The sequence below is a fragment of the Propithecus coquereli genome, unplaced genomic scaffold (assembly GCF_000956105.1).
Source record: "Propithecus coquereli isolate 6110/MARCELLA unplaced genomic scaffold, Pcoq_1.0 Scaffold177, whole genome shotgun sequence".
In the NCBI taxonomy this organism is placed as follows: Eukaryota; Metazoa; Chordata; class Mammalia; order Primates; family Indriidae; genus Propithecus; species Propithecus coquereli.
In genome coordinates, this window is record NW_012142412.1 from 2,757,220 (window position 1) to 2,773,382 (window position 16,163).

General features: G+C 48.5%; 1 protein-coding gene across 1 annotated transcript in view; it reads left to right on the forward strand.

Annotated features, from left to right (window-relative positions):
* CELF2 (CUGBP, Elav-like family member 2) overlaps positions 1–16,163 on the forward strand; it is a 156,986-nt gene that overhangs the window by 96,318 nt on the left and 44,505 nt on the right. The window contains exons 6-7 of the mRNA XM_012642188.1: positions 1,335–1,493; positions 4,874–4,937. Coding sequence (XP_012497642.1) covers positions 1,335–1,493; positions 4,874–4,937 — 223 coding nt within the window. The remainder of the gene's footprint in view (positions 1–1,334; positions 1,494–4,873; positions 4,938–16,163) is intronic.

The following is a 16,163-nucleotide window of genomic DNA, read 5'->3' on the forward strand; positions in this document are numbered from 1 at the left end:
CTCACTTTTTTTTTTTAATTAACAGACATGATAACCTCATGGATTCATAGCTACATCCCCAATAGCTACCCACAGTGATAAGGGGAAAAAATGCAAGTTTGTTTTTTAGAAGAAAGAAAAATGACCCAAAGGCAGTGGAAGAGAAAGGCTCATTTAAATAGGAATATAATGTTTCTGAGAGGGGAGAGAGAGGTCTGTTACCATGCTGAGTTCCAGTACAAGTTTTTATTTAATCACTAGGGTAGAATTACTTTTTTTTACCTCAGCAAAATGGAGCAGCTTTGATTGCGATGCAGAGTGTAGGGGGCCACGCTGAGGAGAAAGGGGGGAGAAGGGGCGCAGTCTGCTGAGTACTGGCCAGGCGGCACCTGTGTGGAAGGTTCTTTGGAAGGAGGTCTTCATGCTTGGGGTGGAGGCCGTTACTCTCCCTGATGATTTTGTCTTCCACAGAAATGAAGCCACCCTGTTACATGGCCTTTGGCCATTTCCTTCTCAACTACCCCTATTCCTTGCCTTTTAAAGGAAATTAAAACTGAAAGAAGCTGCTGGAATGGTGAGGTTCGTTAGGGGAAGAAGCCAAGGAGATCCTCCTCCTGCCATTTACGGTCTATCTCCTGTGACTAGCACGTGCTTCTGGTTTTCTGGGGTTTGCAGTAGCTCCAGGAATTGCAGGTAGAGTAGATGCGACGTGGAAGGAAGAAGGGAGACCCTCCCGAAAACACGCGGACGGTGGCTTCGGCCCGTGCCTGTGTTCCCTCCTTCCTTCCCCCGCGTTACTAGAATGGAGCCAGCTTCGCCCTTTCGTTGCTGGATCGCTATGATTCCCACCGTTCCACAGTCCAAAAACACATAACTGAACATCGGAAAGAGTGAAAAAATAAATGAATTAGAGATGTTTTCATTCCTGTTACAATTTCTCCCCCTTAGTCCTCTGCTCACCTGTGCAAACAGGCAGCCACGCAAAGACAAGTCTGTCCTTAAGACGGGCGACCCACGCAGCTTGGTGGGGTCCCTTGTCTCTGAGGAGGTCCCGGGAGGTCGGAGGAAGACGTGTGAAGAGAGGGGGACAGGCAGTTTAATAATCAGAGCGAGGAAGCAAATGGCCTCACCGACCACCCGATTCCCCCAAAGAAACCAGTGACAGTCTCTGGAAGTTTCTGTGGATGGTGCTATTGAGAGAAGAAGAAGGAATATCAAACCGTTTTTAAACCATTTCAGCCCATTCCGTGCGTGCCGAGGTAGCGGGGAGAGGCAGAGCCCGCGCAGACTGAGCGCCCCAGGGGATCCGACCAGCCTGTAACCCCCTCTCCGCTTTCCGATGTGTCTGACCACAGGGCTGCTCTTCACCTATCGTGGTGAAGTTTGCGGACACTCAGAAGGACAAAGAGCAAAGGCGCCTCCAGCAGCAGCTGGCGCAGCAGATGCAGCAGCTCAACACTGCCACCTGGGGGAACCTGACGGGTCTGGGCGGACTGACCCCGCAGTACCTGGCGGTAAGTGCCGGACGGGCGGCGGGCGTGGTCCTCGCGACCCACTCGCCCCCAAGTGCGCCAGAAATGTCATTCTCAGTACATTTTGAGTCTCAGGAAATGGTTGAAATTAGCATTTATGCAGAATACTTCCAGCTTAAACCGATTAGCATGAGAATGGGAGTAATTTAATTCTTACCCGATGGAGGCTAAACTTCCACCCAGCGCTGGAATGGAAGACTACGGGGTGACGGTGCTCCAGAGCCCGCCTGGCCGGTTAGTACCCGGCCCACCAGGACCGCAGCCGAAATCTCCTGGAACTTCCATTCCGTGATCCTGGGTCTTCCCGGTGGAACTGTGTTGACAAAGTCAAATGTTCCGTACTTCATCTGTTTGAAACCAACAAAATTAGATCCTCTTCAGGCCAGACACACCCAGTTCTTTCAGCCATCCCTTACATTTCATGGTTTCTCAACTTTCACTTTCTCGTTCCTCTGTGCTTACCCGCTTCCCTTTGCCAGTGTCGTTATTGAGGTACAGAGTCCAGAATGCACGACAGTTCCCCCAGTAAGGCGTAAACAGGACACAGTCGTGAGCCCTAGCGTGGCCTTGACGACATCCTGCGGTAGCTGCAGTCACCCCTGCAAGGTGGGGGCCGGAAGGCAGAGAATACTCCCGAGTTGTTATTTGTATTTCAACTGCCGCAAACCCAGCTCCTCTACCTCGTTTTTCTGCTTTGGAGCGTCAATGCTGGACTTGACATTTATGATTCCATATTGTGAGTTTGGGCGTTTATTCCAGCCTCTGAGAGAGAGTGCGTGTACATGCGGTGTCCTGATTCTGTCACGTTACATTTTAACTGTCCCTCTCAGAGCCGTATTCTCCATCAGCTTTGCTTTGTAGCAGAAGCTGTACTGTCGTGTGAAATGTCCTCCTTGGTACCTTGAAAGGTACGATTCTCCTGCTCGTGGTCCAGATGAGGAAAGGGAGGCCCAGAAAAGTTAGTAACTTTACCCAGGGTCACACAGCTGCTGGTGGCCCACGGATTCCGGCTCTGCGTGTGCCAGCCAGCTGCCCTGTCGCTTCTCAGAGGACCGAGTGCAGGTGGAGGTCATGGGATCACCTCCATCCTTTCCCCCACCCCTATGCTGCAGTGCCCTCTGGGGTCTAGTGTGGCAGGCTGTTCAGTGCAGGTTTGTTAATGAATGAAAGGCTGGCTTCTCCTGTCTTCATCAGAGTCGTTCACAAAAGCATCGACTCTGCTTATTATTATGTTGCTTTCTGGCCGTTTCTCCACCTTATCCACAAAGATACCATGAGAGATTTTGTCAGGTGTCTTACTAAAACCTGTGTATGCTCTGCTGTCTTTTTCTGTCAATCTAAAAATTTTATTTAAAAAGTGAGTCTAGCTTAACAATAATTGTTTTCACAAACTTGTGCTGTCAGAGTGCTCACACACCGTTGGTTGAGTTGTGCATACGAGAACGACGTCCACCCTCAGTCTTCGGGGACATCTCCTATGCCCCATGGCTCATAGAAATCTCTGGAACATGTTTCTGTGACCACATCTGTACTTTATTCTATGCCTGAAGGGCAATGAATCTCAGCCTCAGGTATAAAAACATGCTTTTATAAGCTCTTGGTATGCTTTCTCCTATCGTGGCTTCGATTCTTTCTTACTCACTTTGTTCTACACGTTTCACTTGAAAATCCTTTTCTCTGGAAGAGCCCTTGGTTGTACTGCGCTACAGATCCTGACCCTGGCTTGCCAGCGATGGGTTACCCATGGGATGATCCTTAGTGGTGGTTTAATGGCATCCAGGGATCTCCACTTACCTCAATAGGTGGTAATAATTCCTCAGACTATCTCCAAAGCTAATTTGATTTTACTTTAATTTTTTTAAAACTAATGTGAGGAAGGGCTTGGGGCTTGTAAACACAAGAGAATGGAAAGCCCAACACATCAGACCTAACTAAGGTATTTGTATCACAGAGGGTCACCCCTAGCTTCCCCCACACCCTCCTCCTGCCTCCCTTGCTCTCTGTGTGTGAGTGCGAGAGCATGTGTGGCGCACGTCTGTGCACACGGAACACCCAGTTACCGCGTTCAAGGAGTCAAGCGTGAGTGAACACTGCAAATTCTTTCTCAGCATTAGTGCCTGTTAATGCCGTGTCCCATGATGTCGCACGGGAGACTTGGGTGTGGTCAGCTGTGGATACTGCACACTACTTGGCACTTTAACTTCAATTGACAGGTGCCCTTTTCTGAGTCACGTCCAATTGTAGAGTTTTTCCTATTACACTGAAGAGACCTGTCCTTTCCCAGAGGGTCAGTGTTCTACATTATGTTTTGCAGAGCTCCAAGTACATTCTAAAAGCTATTTTTAAGCAGTGGATTCATCTTGTTTTTTCTAAGCACATAGTGTTGTAACAGTGTTTCAGTAATAAATTTAGTAGATCTATGCCCTTTGGTATCCATGCACATTTGAACATAGGAGATAACTATATGCTTTCCCCCACCACAAACTATATCTGCCTTACTTATGAAAGAGAATATCTGTAAATCCAGCCCAGCACTCTTAGAGCACCTAAGTAAACCTCCAGTGCAGCTGAACGGGACCAATCTAGGAGCACTTGGGGACAGGAGCCACATGCCTTTGTCTTGCGGCACCCACTGATTCCGCATAGCAGGAGAAACGTGTTTTGGAATACTCTAGGGAAAAATGCAGACTTTTTCACAGGTATATGAATATCTTTTTAAAAAGACTGACATATTTATAATAAATAGCTTCAAAGTACGTGGCACCAGATAATTCCAAATTTTGACAAGCAGTGTTTCTCTCTGCCAAGGAAGACCATCTTAAAAATGGCTGGCCATTCGCTTGGTCGCACGGTCACGGCTGTACCTGTGTGGCCGTGAATAGATGCATTTATGTCTGGGGCTGTCGTGATGATCTTTATGTTGGTCCCAGAGTCGGTGAATTCATGTGCTTCTCATGAAGGATAAAGGAAACCGAACCGTGCAGGGAAGTAGAAGAGATGGGGGAATGGACCTTGATTGGCAGGGATGAGTTGTGGTGACTGCGAGACTGCAGAGAGAGATCATTAGTCACACTATGTTGGTTTCCATAGATTTAGCACCTGGTTGTTAAAAAGAGTAAATTGATCAATTGTTTTAAGGCAGCAGTGTTAGTGCGTTTCCCCAGTGTCTGTGTTTCTTAATAGAGACAGACATTAATAGAGATTTACAGCCCCAGCTCTGGGGACCTTCAGTCCATCACTCGGCAGTAGCAGCCACCTCTGTAAATGCAGAGTCAACTGAATTTGCCCCCGATTCAAACAGGAAGTTACTTTGTCCTCGTCTCCACCTGGTTCTGACTTTGCACTTGTGTTTTCGTTGGCAGCTTCTGCAGCAGGCCACCTCCTCCAGCAACCTGGGTGCGTTCAGTGGCATTCAGCAGATGGCTGGTAAGTCACGAAGCCGCCTTTCCTTTCCACTGCGCCGTTGTCTGAGTTTGGGGTTGGTTCGGAGGGTAAAGAAAAGGAGAAGGGAAAGGGGAGGAGGAAGGGTAATGACCAGACCTGTTAGCTTTCCAGCGTAGGTGACAAAATTGGAATCAGCTGCCCTGAAGGGGCCCTCCTGCCTCTTGCATTTCCCACCCACTCTTCACTGCGCCTAACAGCTATCAAGTGAAGGGACTGAGAATGCCTGCGTAGTGTGTGTGTATGTTCTCCAGTCGGTTTGTTGTTTTTTTAAACGGGATTGATTACTGGGGGATTTCCAGCAAGATTCCTATATCCAGGGCAGCCAAGATGATTGACATCCCTCTAAAATTTTAATAATAGTCAGTCAATAAAAATGTTCTGACCTCCATAATGAAAGGCAGGATTGCAGGCCTATCTTTGATGCAGTTTGCAGCCCCTTGATAACGACAGACAATTAACAGGGTGCCTTTCTTACTTTACTGCCCCAGTTGACAGAATTGCGCATCAGAAGCCTTTATGTGAAAGTATAATCTTTGTTCTCGAGAAAATCAAAGCGCGACCGTATTTGAAAGCCGGCTCGTCGGAGGATTCCTTTTTATAATGAGCTGTGCCAGTAGTCGCCAAGGTGCGGTGATTAGTGAAAGGTCACTCCTACTGTGCCCCCTCCATGCTGATGTCCTTACCTAACACGGGCCAGGGAAGGCAGCGCGTGCAATAAATCAGAACACGGGCGCCCGTTAACCTGCCGTGAGCAGCAGTCAGAAAGCTTTTTCCTTGTTTGATTCCAAAAAGGCGGTGGGGGGAGAGGGCAAGGAGAAGAACAGATTTTTGGCATATTAGAATCAACCACAGTTTGTTTTAATCAAGGACACCCTGAATCCATGAAATGAAACCTGAATGTGCAGAATAAAAGCCGGATTTCTTTATCTGTCGCTTTGAAAACTCCTATTTTCCATGTTTCTTTTCTTTCTTTCCTTTTTTTTTTTTTTTTTGTCCTTTCAAATATGTAGCCTTGGTTTTTTCTTATTTCGCTGGGAATGAATCTGGAAAGATTTTCCATGACGTTTCTGCCCCTGTGCGTTGCGTGACAGCCCAGGCCCTCCGCTGTGGCCCAAGGCTGATGGCAGCTCCCCGTGTGAAGGTACACATCGGCCCGCAGTAAAAATACTGCCGCATTTGTCGTTGGGCTTTAAATCTGTTTCACTGACAGCTTTTTCTGTTGTAACAGAGCTTTTGGATTATTAGAAAAAAGTATCTTGAAATGACAAATAGTTGAATCATTCAGCAGTGTCTTTACGAATACAGTTTGGGAAGCTGGCCTTGAAGCTAGGAATCACATGGAATGTTTAATTTATTTTTAATTCTATAAAGAGAACTGGAGAGACTCACGTGAAATATTCAGGGGGTTTTCTGTTTTAAAAGAGAAAAGCTCCCGACTGTGAGCGTTAGAATAAATACTAAGATTTGTCACACCCTGGGCCACGGGAGAACTGGTTTTCTTCTAATGTAGTGTGGACCGGCCCTGATCCGAAATCAGGGGCTTTCCTTGGAGGAAGCCTCAGGCTGTCCACTCCCACAGCCGAATTATGCAGAGGTCACTGGGTCTGGAGGCTGCTGCCGAGCGTGTCATCCCGGGTGGGCAGAGCGCCCTGTCGGTTTCCATTAGGAAGCGTGCGCCTCGGCCACACCGGCCGCAGGTCAGGGTGTGAGCATTCACGCGCTCTGTGCCTCATTTGAAACCTGAGGGTCTCTGGGAGTCCCCTTATGAGGAGCTGTGGAGCGGATGGCGAATTTAAAGGCATCCTGTAAATGCTGTGTGTGTCCAAAATACCCGTTTCTGGAGCCTTCAACATATTCAATACAGCACCTTAAGTCCACGCAGGCTGCAGAATCGGATGCTGACCATTCCGTTATCTGTCATCATCTCGGATACCTTAGAGTGTTCAGGATGTCGTTGTCAAGGCCGTGCGCACTTGGCGATTTCTGTAACGGATACTCTTCGTTCACATGGAGAATCAGGTCTCATCTTCCTGAGTATTTGAAACATTATAGTTTGGCGTATTTTTCCCCAAATAAAGTTACATGGCCTCTTCTACTCTTTTGTCCCAATAGTAGGGCTCAACTTTTGTCCTTGTGATTAATCTGCACCAGTAGTATGACATGATCCCAGTGGGATGGTGGCAGAGATGACCTCTGGAAGCAGCTGTCCCGGCTCCTACAAGTGTGAGGGGGGCCTCTCTTCTGTGTAGCCTCAAAGCTCCTTACTTTCTCCCACCGTCACTTCCCTGATACTCCGGGAGGGCGCAGGCTGGTGGCCCATGGACTCAGCCCTCCCTCTGAGAGCTACTCGTGACCGCTCTTGAGTGGATGAGTGAACAGGGTTATGAATTGACATGCATATTTTGGATACATCATTCCCAATAGGACTTAGGTGAAGTGCCTGGTTTTTGAATTAAGAAATTTGATTTCAGCCTTATGTGTAAACCAAAAGAACAGTACATAAACTAATGACAGAATCTTTGCAAGTGAGTTGCTGGGATTTAGAGATAGTTTGTATAATAGAAAACATCACAAACGCAGTAGGAGCCATGCGATGGGAGCATAGTGGGGGAGGACCCGCGAGGTTATTCATCACTGATCCCACCGGACGCTACAATGCTTGCTGAGTGAGTGATGTGCTGGCATAGTAGGAGTGGGCTCATAAACAATTCTGGTACAATCTTTATATACTACAGCCTCCACATCCAAAATTCCAGTAGTCCAGCCTGCAACACTGTCACCAAAGAGAGAGAAATATCTTTTCATAAGCCAGTAATATTTTGCTGCAAACAACTCTCAACATATAATGGTCTATCCTTCAGGAGACTGAGGTTTATAGCTAGAGTCTAAAATGCCACATTTATATGAGTGAAACATTTTCTGTTTGAGGGGAAAATAAAATAAAACCAGAAAAGAAATACCAAAAGAAATTTTAGATGACAACTTACTAAGTAGTTGCATCAATAAGATGAGACATAGCTGTATGTTTTTTCCTAAAAAATCTTACCATTTTTCCCTTCAAACTAAAAATAACTTCAAATGTGTTTTATGATTTTTTATAGAAGAGAATCTTGACTAAATATGGAATTTGAAAGCAGAAAATGGACTAGGATCACATCTTTATAAGCAGAATGCTTTTATGTATACTTTTGGTGCCTCCTAGAAGTTGACTGATTTTATTTTCCCTCATAAAACTTCTAATAAAAACTTGTCCATTTCTCACTCAGCTGTGGTATTCAATGAATTTCTAAAATCTCAGAAACTTGTTGAGTTTGGGCTAAAAGTCTGGATTTTTCTTAAAGGAGAAAGGAAGAAAGTTGTTTCTTTAAAACGACTGTCTCAAAAGAACATTATGATAGAAAAACAAGGGAAGTACATTACAATTTTGTCTGTCACCGAGCTCCTTGTAGTAATCGTGTAGTTGACCCTCATAGCATGCCAAGACAAGACCACCACTCTCCTGCAGTACAGGTGGAAACATGGAAGGATCAAAGGGTAAAACAGGTAATAGGAGACCACAGCACAGTAAGTGGCATGGTGTGGATCACGGTACAGAATTCCCAAACGTCACGACGACTTTACGAGTAGGAACTGTGACTGCCCCATTTTACAGGTGGCCAGCCGAGGTTTAGAGAGGTTTCCTCCTTGTCCAGACCCACTAAGCTAGTAAGTGGCAGATGTAAATTTCAAGTCCAGCTCGACCTGATCCAAACCTGAGCTGTGTGTCCTCCAAGCTTGTGAAACGCGCTCTGTGGCTCGGCCCCATCCACGTTATGTTTGCATAAACGCCATCCAAAGTGACCAGCCTACACAAACGGTGTAACAGGCCCCAACCTGTTAAAAAGGAAGCAGTTCAGAGACAGTAACAGGAAAACTGCCCCCCTTCACTCTGGAAAACGTTTCAAATTTATTACAAGTGGGTTCTGTGTCAGGGGAACTTTTGTCCTACGATAAGAAATTGTTACTGAACAAATTATGGATCATGAAGCTATGGCGGAAGAGAAGTATTGTTGATGAACAGGAGGAAACTGCTTTATTTAAATTCCGATTTTCAGCAAAGCTGGTAGTAATTCCCTTCCAGAGTATCTGGTCTAAGTTTTGAAAGTCATAATAAAATTGTAGAGTGCAAATATTTGCTCAAAACAGCCAAACAGCTCTCCTTTTATCAATCTGAGGCCCGTTCTCTGAGAAGACTGTCTGTCATAGAGTGTCTGTCACAAGTGGAGAAGTGGGAAGACATTTGCAAAAACGCTGCATTGGAGATCGGAGCGCTCGAATTGGAGACGCTCCCAGAGTTGTGGAGTGTTCATCTTAGATCCACAAAGACCCCGCGTTCTTCCCCAAGCCGAGTCTCCAGCAGTCCGCTCTGCAGACGCTTCCTGCGAATGTGCTAATAGGCCTTAGGAGAATGTTCTATAACCACCCATCTGTCACTTTTTAACAGACCTGATTGGCAAGCACTTGTAACAACTGACATCTGTTCTTGCTTATTGATATGCAGATTTATGGTAATTGCTGTGAACAATAAGACACAGAATTACCTAAGGTGAACATTAAATTAAATTTTCATGCCCTTCTCCTTATAAATAATTTTTTTTAAATCTTAAATTTCAAGGAGGCATATTGCACATCTGTTTTGTACAGAATTTCTTCGTTTTGAGAAGGATTTTCCCCCCCAAGTAATGAATGAAAAGGTGGATTCCTGTATTCCTAATTTTTTTTTTTTTTTTTTTTTTTTTTGCCACCTTGATAGGGTCACACCGCTAGGTTTCCTAAAACTTACTTAAATGTTTCGCTTGTGTAGTCACCGGATTATTGCCCCTGGTTTGAGGGGTGCCCATGTGAGCAGAGTGCTTTGTGAAGTTACATGGTGGTGTTTTTTTCTTCTCTAAAGAACCATTTTCCAAGCCAGACCGGCTTCCCCGGGGGTGCCTCTGCGTCTGGTGGCTTTTAGGATGAGTGTGTGGGAGACGGTGTGACCTGGGAGCGGGGCTGGAGGGGGAAGGACGGGGCTCTCACGCACCCCAGGGAAGAAATGTGAGTGGCGAACAGGCAGAGGCAGAAACCCACCATGAGGGCGCCTGTGGCTGCGTCTGGGGAGGCAGCTGCTGCGTTGTGGGGGCCTCTGCCCCCCGTGCAGGAGCAGGCTGGGGCCGGGGCGATGCGCGTGCCTGAGGGGCAGGTGCGCTTGAGGACGGAGAGGAGGAAGCTCTGGGCATCAGCCTGTCCTGGCATGGCCGCCCTGGCTGGGTTCCCTGCAGAGGGCGGGTCGGAGGGATGGCAAGTGCAAGCAGGATGTCCAGGTGAGGGCTCCGTGTCAGCGCGCACGTTTGTGGCACGAAGAGCCAATGCCTCAGTCACCAGGGACATTTGCCGTTGCCGATGAAACGTCTAGTGACGTTGAGCCCAATAAAAATGTCCCAAGCTCTTTTCCCACGCCCGAGGATCATGACTGTGATGGGACAGGGGCTCAAGACCTAAGTGGCGTCTGCAAGACCAGCTTGGTGCAGGACTGTCCCTGGGGAGGGATGGACAGAGAATAGGCCTCCGCAGGGCTGGCTGGAAGGACCCTGGGCAGGAGGAGAAGGCGACTTTGCTGTGACCCTCCTGTCCTCCCCGAGTGTCACCTGGGCCAGGAGTACAGCCGGGGCTGGAGCGGCCCGTCGGGCTTCCTCTGGTGCTTGTTCGTGTGTTCACGCGTCTGCTCTGAGGGAGAGCCGTTCCCTCATGTTCCTTTCCTCTCTCCTCTGCGTCCCATTCACTGCCCCACCCCGGGCCTCTCGTCCAGTGGTTTTCCACTAGGACTTGGGTCTCTTTCAGGTTATCTGGACAACTCGGAAGTTCTTCAACTTTTTAGGATCTGTCACCAAAAAAGTTCTGCACACACGTCACACGCGTATTTTTTCGTAAAGTTTCAGGCAGTTCCCAGACACCTGAGCCCCGTCCCTGGGCCCCCAGCTCAGCAGCCCTGACTTCAGGTGGCTGATGGAGGGGACGCAGCCTGTGACACGCTCAGCACTGAGGAGGCAGTGGCTGCAGGTCCCTTTGTTCACAGAAGCAACTGGAACCAGTGGTCTGTGGTACCTGGGACTTCGGTGATGATGCAGAAGGAATCACGTTAAGAAGTTAAGAGTTGTTGAGGCGATTTGGAGAGCAGTGTGATACCCAGCTGTGATGGCCACCGGTTAACCTGGTTCTAGCTACTGACGAGGACAAGATCACAAGTTCCGCCCCTGCCCTCCGGGGTTCGGGCACCATAACCCGAGCAGAGAGCAGTGTCGTGAAGCAGCGTTTCTGCTGGTCAGGACTCAGGTTTGGTCCTGCTGACCAAAATGCCTCTGCCGGCAGCTTTTGCCTGCCCACATGGCGGCGACAGCGATCAGGGCTGCTCTGGGCAGACGTGGGAAGGGGAAAGTGCGATCCCAGTGCCTCGGTCACGGCGGCTTTTGAAGCCCTGTGCTGGGCCATCCCTCCCCTCCTCTCCCTGCCTCCCTGTCCCTCCTAAACGTCCCTGAGGCACAAAGTTTAATGAAGTGAGTGGACACCAAGACTCGGTGGGGAGGAGGAGGACAGAAGGCAGGCTCGCGGGCCAGCCAGGCTGGCAGGGAGAGGACAGACCCGCAGGGGAGAGAGCAGAACTGTCCTCACATTTCTCCGGGACTTTTCCTTCAGGGAGTGGCCCTTGGAGACCAGGTGGTATTTTGACCTCTTCGTGCCTCAGTTTCCTCTGTCTGTGACATGTACGATAATAATAGCGCCTGCACTGTGTTGATCTGTCATGAACACCAAGTAAGAGGCCGCGCGTTAGGCGCTGAGGAGCATGCCTGGCACGCGCTTTGTGCTTACCGCCATCAGTGTCATCGTCGGAGGCAGTACTGTCGCAGTTATCAGTGTTGCTGATGGCTGTCTGAGCTGTTCCTGGAGCTTTAGGAGTATTGACACATTTAGTCTCGTAACTCTCAAGAGCCGGGTTCCACTTCGATCCCACCTTACAGGTGGGAACCCCAAGGTGCAGACAGGTGAGCAGTGTGCCAGAGGTGACGCAGGTTGGCAGTAGGTGTGGCAGAGCCAGCTTTAAACCCAGATGGTGTGAGCACAGAGCCAGCCCCAGCTGCCTCCAGGAGGTGTTGCTCTTGTCACTGTTGTCACCAGCAGAGAATGCTGTGCCTTCCAAGCTCCCGGAACACAGGACAGGGTGAAGAAGGAGACGCTGCTGCCAGCTCTGCACTGAGAAAAGCAGGATGTGGGGGTCAGGGCTGGGGATGGGGCCGGCTGCCCGGCCTCACCTCTGGCTTGTGAGCACTTAGTTCTTCTTTATTTTTGTTTTGTTTTGTTTTAGAGATGGGGTCTTGCTCTGTCTGCCAGGCTGGAGTGCAGTGACTTTTCACAGGGACAGTCATAGCTCACTGCAGCCTTCAGTGCCTGGGCTCAAGCGACCCTCCTGAGTAGCTGGGATTACAGGCGCTGCCACCACGCCCAGCTCGTCAGCATTGATTTCTGAGAACGGGAGTGGCGGGGGGACCATGAGAGCCTCATGGGTCAGCACTCAGGACCATGAAAGGGACAGGACAGAAGGGGCAGGCAGTGATCCTCCGCTGTGACACCTCCTTCAGCTTCTCGGCTGACCGCTGCTCCCCTGTGCTTTTCTCTCATCTCCATCAAATCGAAGACTTCAGCGAGAATTTGGTTCAGAGTCTGGGCCTATTGCCAGAAACTGATGAAGTGGCAGGAGTTCTCCCCAGCCACTGGCTTCTTCCTGCTCCAGGATCCAACAGCCTTCCTGGGCACAGGGACTGTCTTGTTTTCTACTTTATCCTCAGTGTCTTGGACAGGGTCTGGTTCATCATGGCCACTAAGTAACTACTGGTTGGATGGATGATGGATGGATGGATGGATAGATGATGGATGAATGATGGATGGATGGGTAGATGGTGGATGGATGGATGATGGGTGGATGGGTAGATGGTAGGTGGATGGATGGATGGATTGGTAGATGATGGATGGATGGATTGGTAGATGATGGATGGGTAGATGGGTAGATGGGTAGATGAGCAAATACAAGTCTTCCTGCCTGACTAGTTCTAACTCTTCCCGTTTGCCTTTCTCCCCAAATCCCTTAGATGCTGGGGAGCACAGTGGCATCTCTTTTCCTCTCTCCATCTCTGCCTCCTTGGCCCACATCATCTTTCCTTGCAGTGTGGTTATTGAACAGTGTTGGCCATGCCCCAGTGTGGTGCCCAGAAACTCACTCAGTCCGCCTGGCCTTTGCATGTGGCAGCAGGGAAAGGCTGGACAGGATGTCAGAGGCCCTCGTGGGTGGTGAGGTGTGAGTAAGGGGGGGTGTGAAGAGGGACAGCCAGACCCCAGCCCAGCTGCCTGAAGGAGAGGACTGTGCAGAGAGGACCTGTGTGCTGTTGCCTGGCTCCAGGGCCTTCAGTGAGTGTCGGGGGGTGTGATAAGGAGCAGACGTGGTTCTAGGAGATATTTGTACTATAGATTAGTTAATGATTGAGGGAAAATGGTCAATATTTGATGCTGTTGTAAATATTACAGAACTAAGAAAGGGAAACCTCAAACTTTGGCTGACTCTGTAGACAACACTCTTTACAGCAATTGATGCAGATGTCGTGCTGTTCATTAACCCGCTCATTCATCTTACGTAGGTTTGTTCATCACCTACTATACATTCAGCTGTGTGTGTGTGTGTGTGTGTGTGTGTGTGTGTGTGTGTACACGCGCACACACGCATTTAGGTGGACTTGAAGATGAGTAAGACAAAAATCTTTGTCCATAGGAAACTTAGTGTCTAGTTATGAAGGTAAGAAATGCACGCAAATAATGGCAAAGTTGGATACGCTGAGAGCCACAGAAGAGTTATAAACAAACAGATGAGGGAGTTTGCAGATAACACACAGAGTGTGCGCGCGTACATGCACACTGCAAGTCTTTGGAGGGAGGCATGCAGCGTTGCAGAAAGGCCTGGCCCTGGGGGCAAGAGGGTCTGCTGCCAGCGGCTTTGAGGCCTTGGCCAGGGACCTGATGTCTCTGACCCACGTGAGCAGGCTGAGCCGGCCATCGACACGGCCCCCTTACTGCAGTTCCCACCCAAAGAGGGTCAGAGACGTCCTGGAGGAGGACCCTCGGCCTGAGCCAAGAGTGATGGCTCTGCCGGTCATTAATCGGTGCTAGATGAACGTTGAGCATTTCATTTCAGTGCTAAACCCTCTCGCATGCTCAGTCGTATGGTACCGACGTAGTCTGGTCGTCTGGTTTCCATCATTAAAACACCAGAGGCAGCATTAGTCTCAAGAGGGCACAGATGGGTCAGCACAAATGAGCCTCACTCTTTGCGTGGTCACTCGCAGCCTGGTGCTCGTTATGCTCAGGTGTGAAGTGTGCACCTCTCAGGAGGTGGGGCCCTTGCTGGGTCCACGCCGGTCTGCACTAAGCCAGGCAGCACCCGTGTCTCCTCCGTTTCCATTTTCCTGAAGTAAAACTGAAAAATAAGACCAGCGCTTCTCAACACCCACATTCTCATAAATATGACCCTGTTCAACCCTTGATCAGAGAGAACAAGAGAGAGCTCTGTTCCCAGTTGTGTTTACTTGATAAGGCAGGGTTGTAGGACGTCTGCCCTTTCCTCGCAGAAATCACAGGATTCCACAAATACTTGTGTCCTGCTTCTAAGCACCCCACAAAATAAGCGGGTTTTGGAAAACAAGTGTTTGGCTTTCACCCTAAGCCGACAGGTCTGGATATCTGCTGCGAGCAGAGTATCATTTTGAGCAAAAGAGAACCCGTTTTGCAGCTGAGACGTGAGAAACTTTTATCTGAGTAGAAACGTGCCCCGACTGAGGAGTCCAGGGCAGAGAAGCAGGAAACGTGCCCTGCAGAGCTCAGCGGCCAGGCTGTGAGCCACACTCAGGTGGGGGGCTCCACACCAATGGCCAGGGGCTTGTGCAGGTATGTTTCTAGAACATTCTCTCATCCTTCTATCCACCACGCCACCAACACATATGGAAGCAGTTATCAGGCCATTCTCCTTAAAGCAGATTAGATTTGCTCAATAGATATTTATTAAGGATCTGGATTTGAGGCATGAGAAGAAGGTAGAATTAAGCTGATTATTTAACTGCAGTAGCTTTCTGTATTAAATTCCTCTCTATAAGGGGAGAACCATTATTTCCTGTTTCTTGTGTACGCATTCTCTACCATGAAGTGAATCGTGGAGAAATACTGTCGATGGAAAAGAAGCCCAACTCTGTAAGATAATTTAAGGAGGTTTATTCTGAGCCAAATTTGAGGACCGTGGCCCGGAGCCATGCCTAAGAAGGCTTGAGCAAGTGGTCTCACTGTGGTTGGGTTACAGTTTGGTTTTATACATTTCAGGGAGACAGGAATTATGCATAAATCATAAGTCAATACGCGGAAGGCGTGAGTTGGTTCAGCCCAAAAAGGTGAGACATCTCAAAGGGGAGGCTTACAGGTTATAGGTGGGTTTAAAGAGTCTTTGATTTATAAATGCTTAAAGAAATGAAGCTTTGTCTAAAGGCCTGGAATGTTTTAAGGAAGTCTATTGATCAGAGATAAGCCACTGGACATATCCCCAGACTCAAGTGATCTGTTAAGTAAACTGACGACCTAGAGGTTTGATTTGAGCTTTGTCTGACACAGTCTGAGGCCCGTCCATGAGTTACAAAGGATATCTCCACCTTGGGGCGGCCATGATGAGGTGTGTCTGACGTCCCTTCTCAGGGCCAGCAGCTCAGCTTTAAGAATATTTCTGGGGTCTCCTTGGCCAAGAGGGGGGGATCCATTCAGTCAGCTGGGGGGAGGCCTTAAGATTTTATTTTAGTTCACAATACTTTGACACTATTCGGAGAACCTCTGGATGGAGAAATGGATGCTAGAGGAGAAAAGATACTAAAAGTGCATAAAGCAGAGACTCAAGCCCCAAGGCCAACCCCACGTGTCACCCCAGATCTCTCAGCTGATCCCAGCCTCGTGTTCTTGAAATATTTGTTTCTCTCTGCTCTTTTTCATAATTTTCACTAGTCAGAAATCTATTCTAGTTTAAAAGTAGTCCCCTGTGAAACATGAGTATCTTTAAAAGGCAAATGCAAATAATTTATCAATAAAACTATTAAGGCACTACCATTTTTATTCATT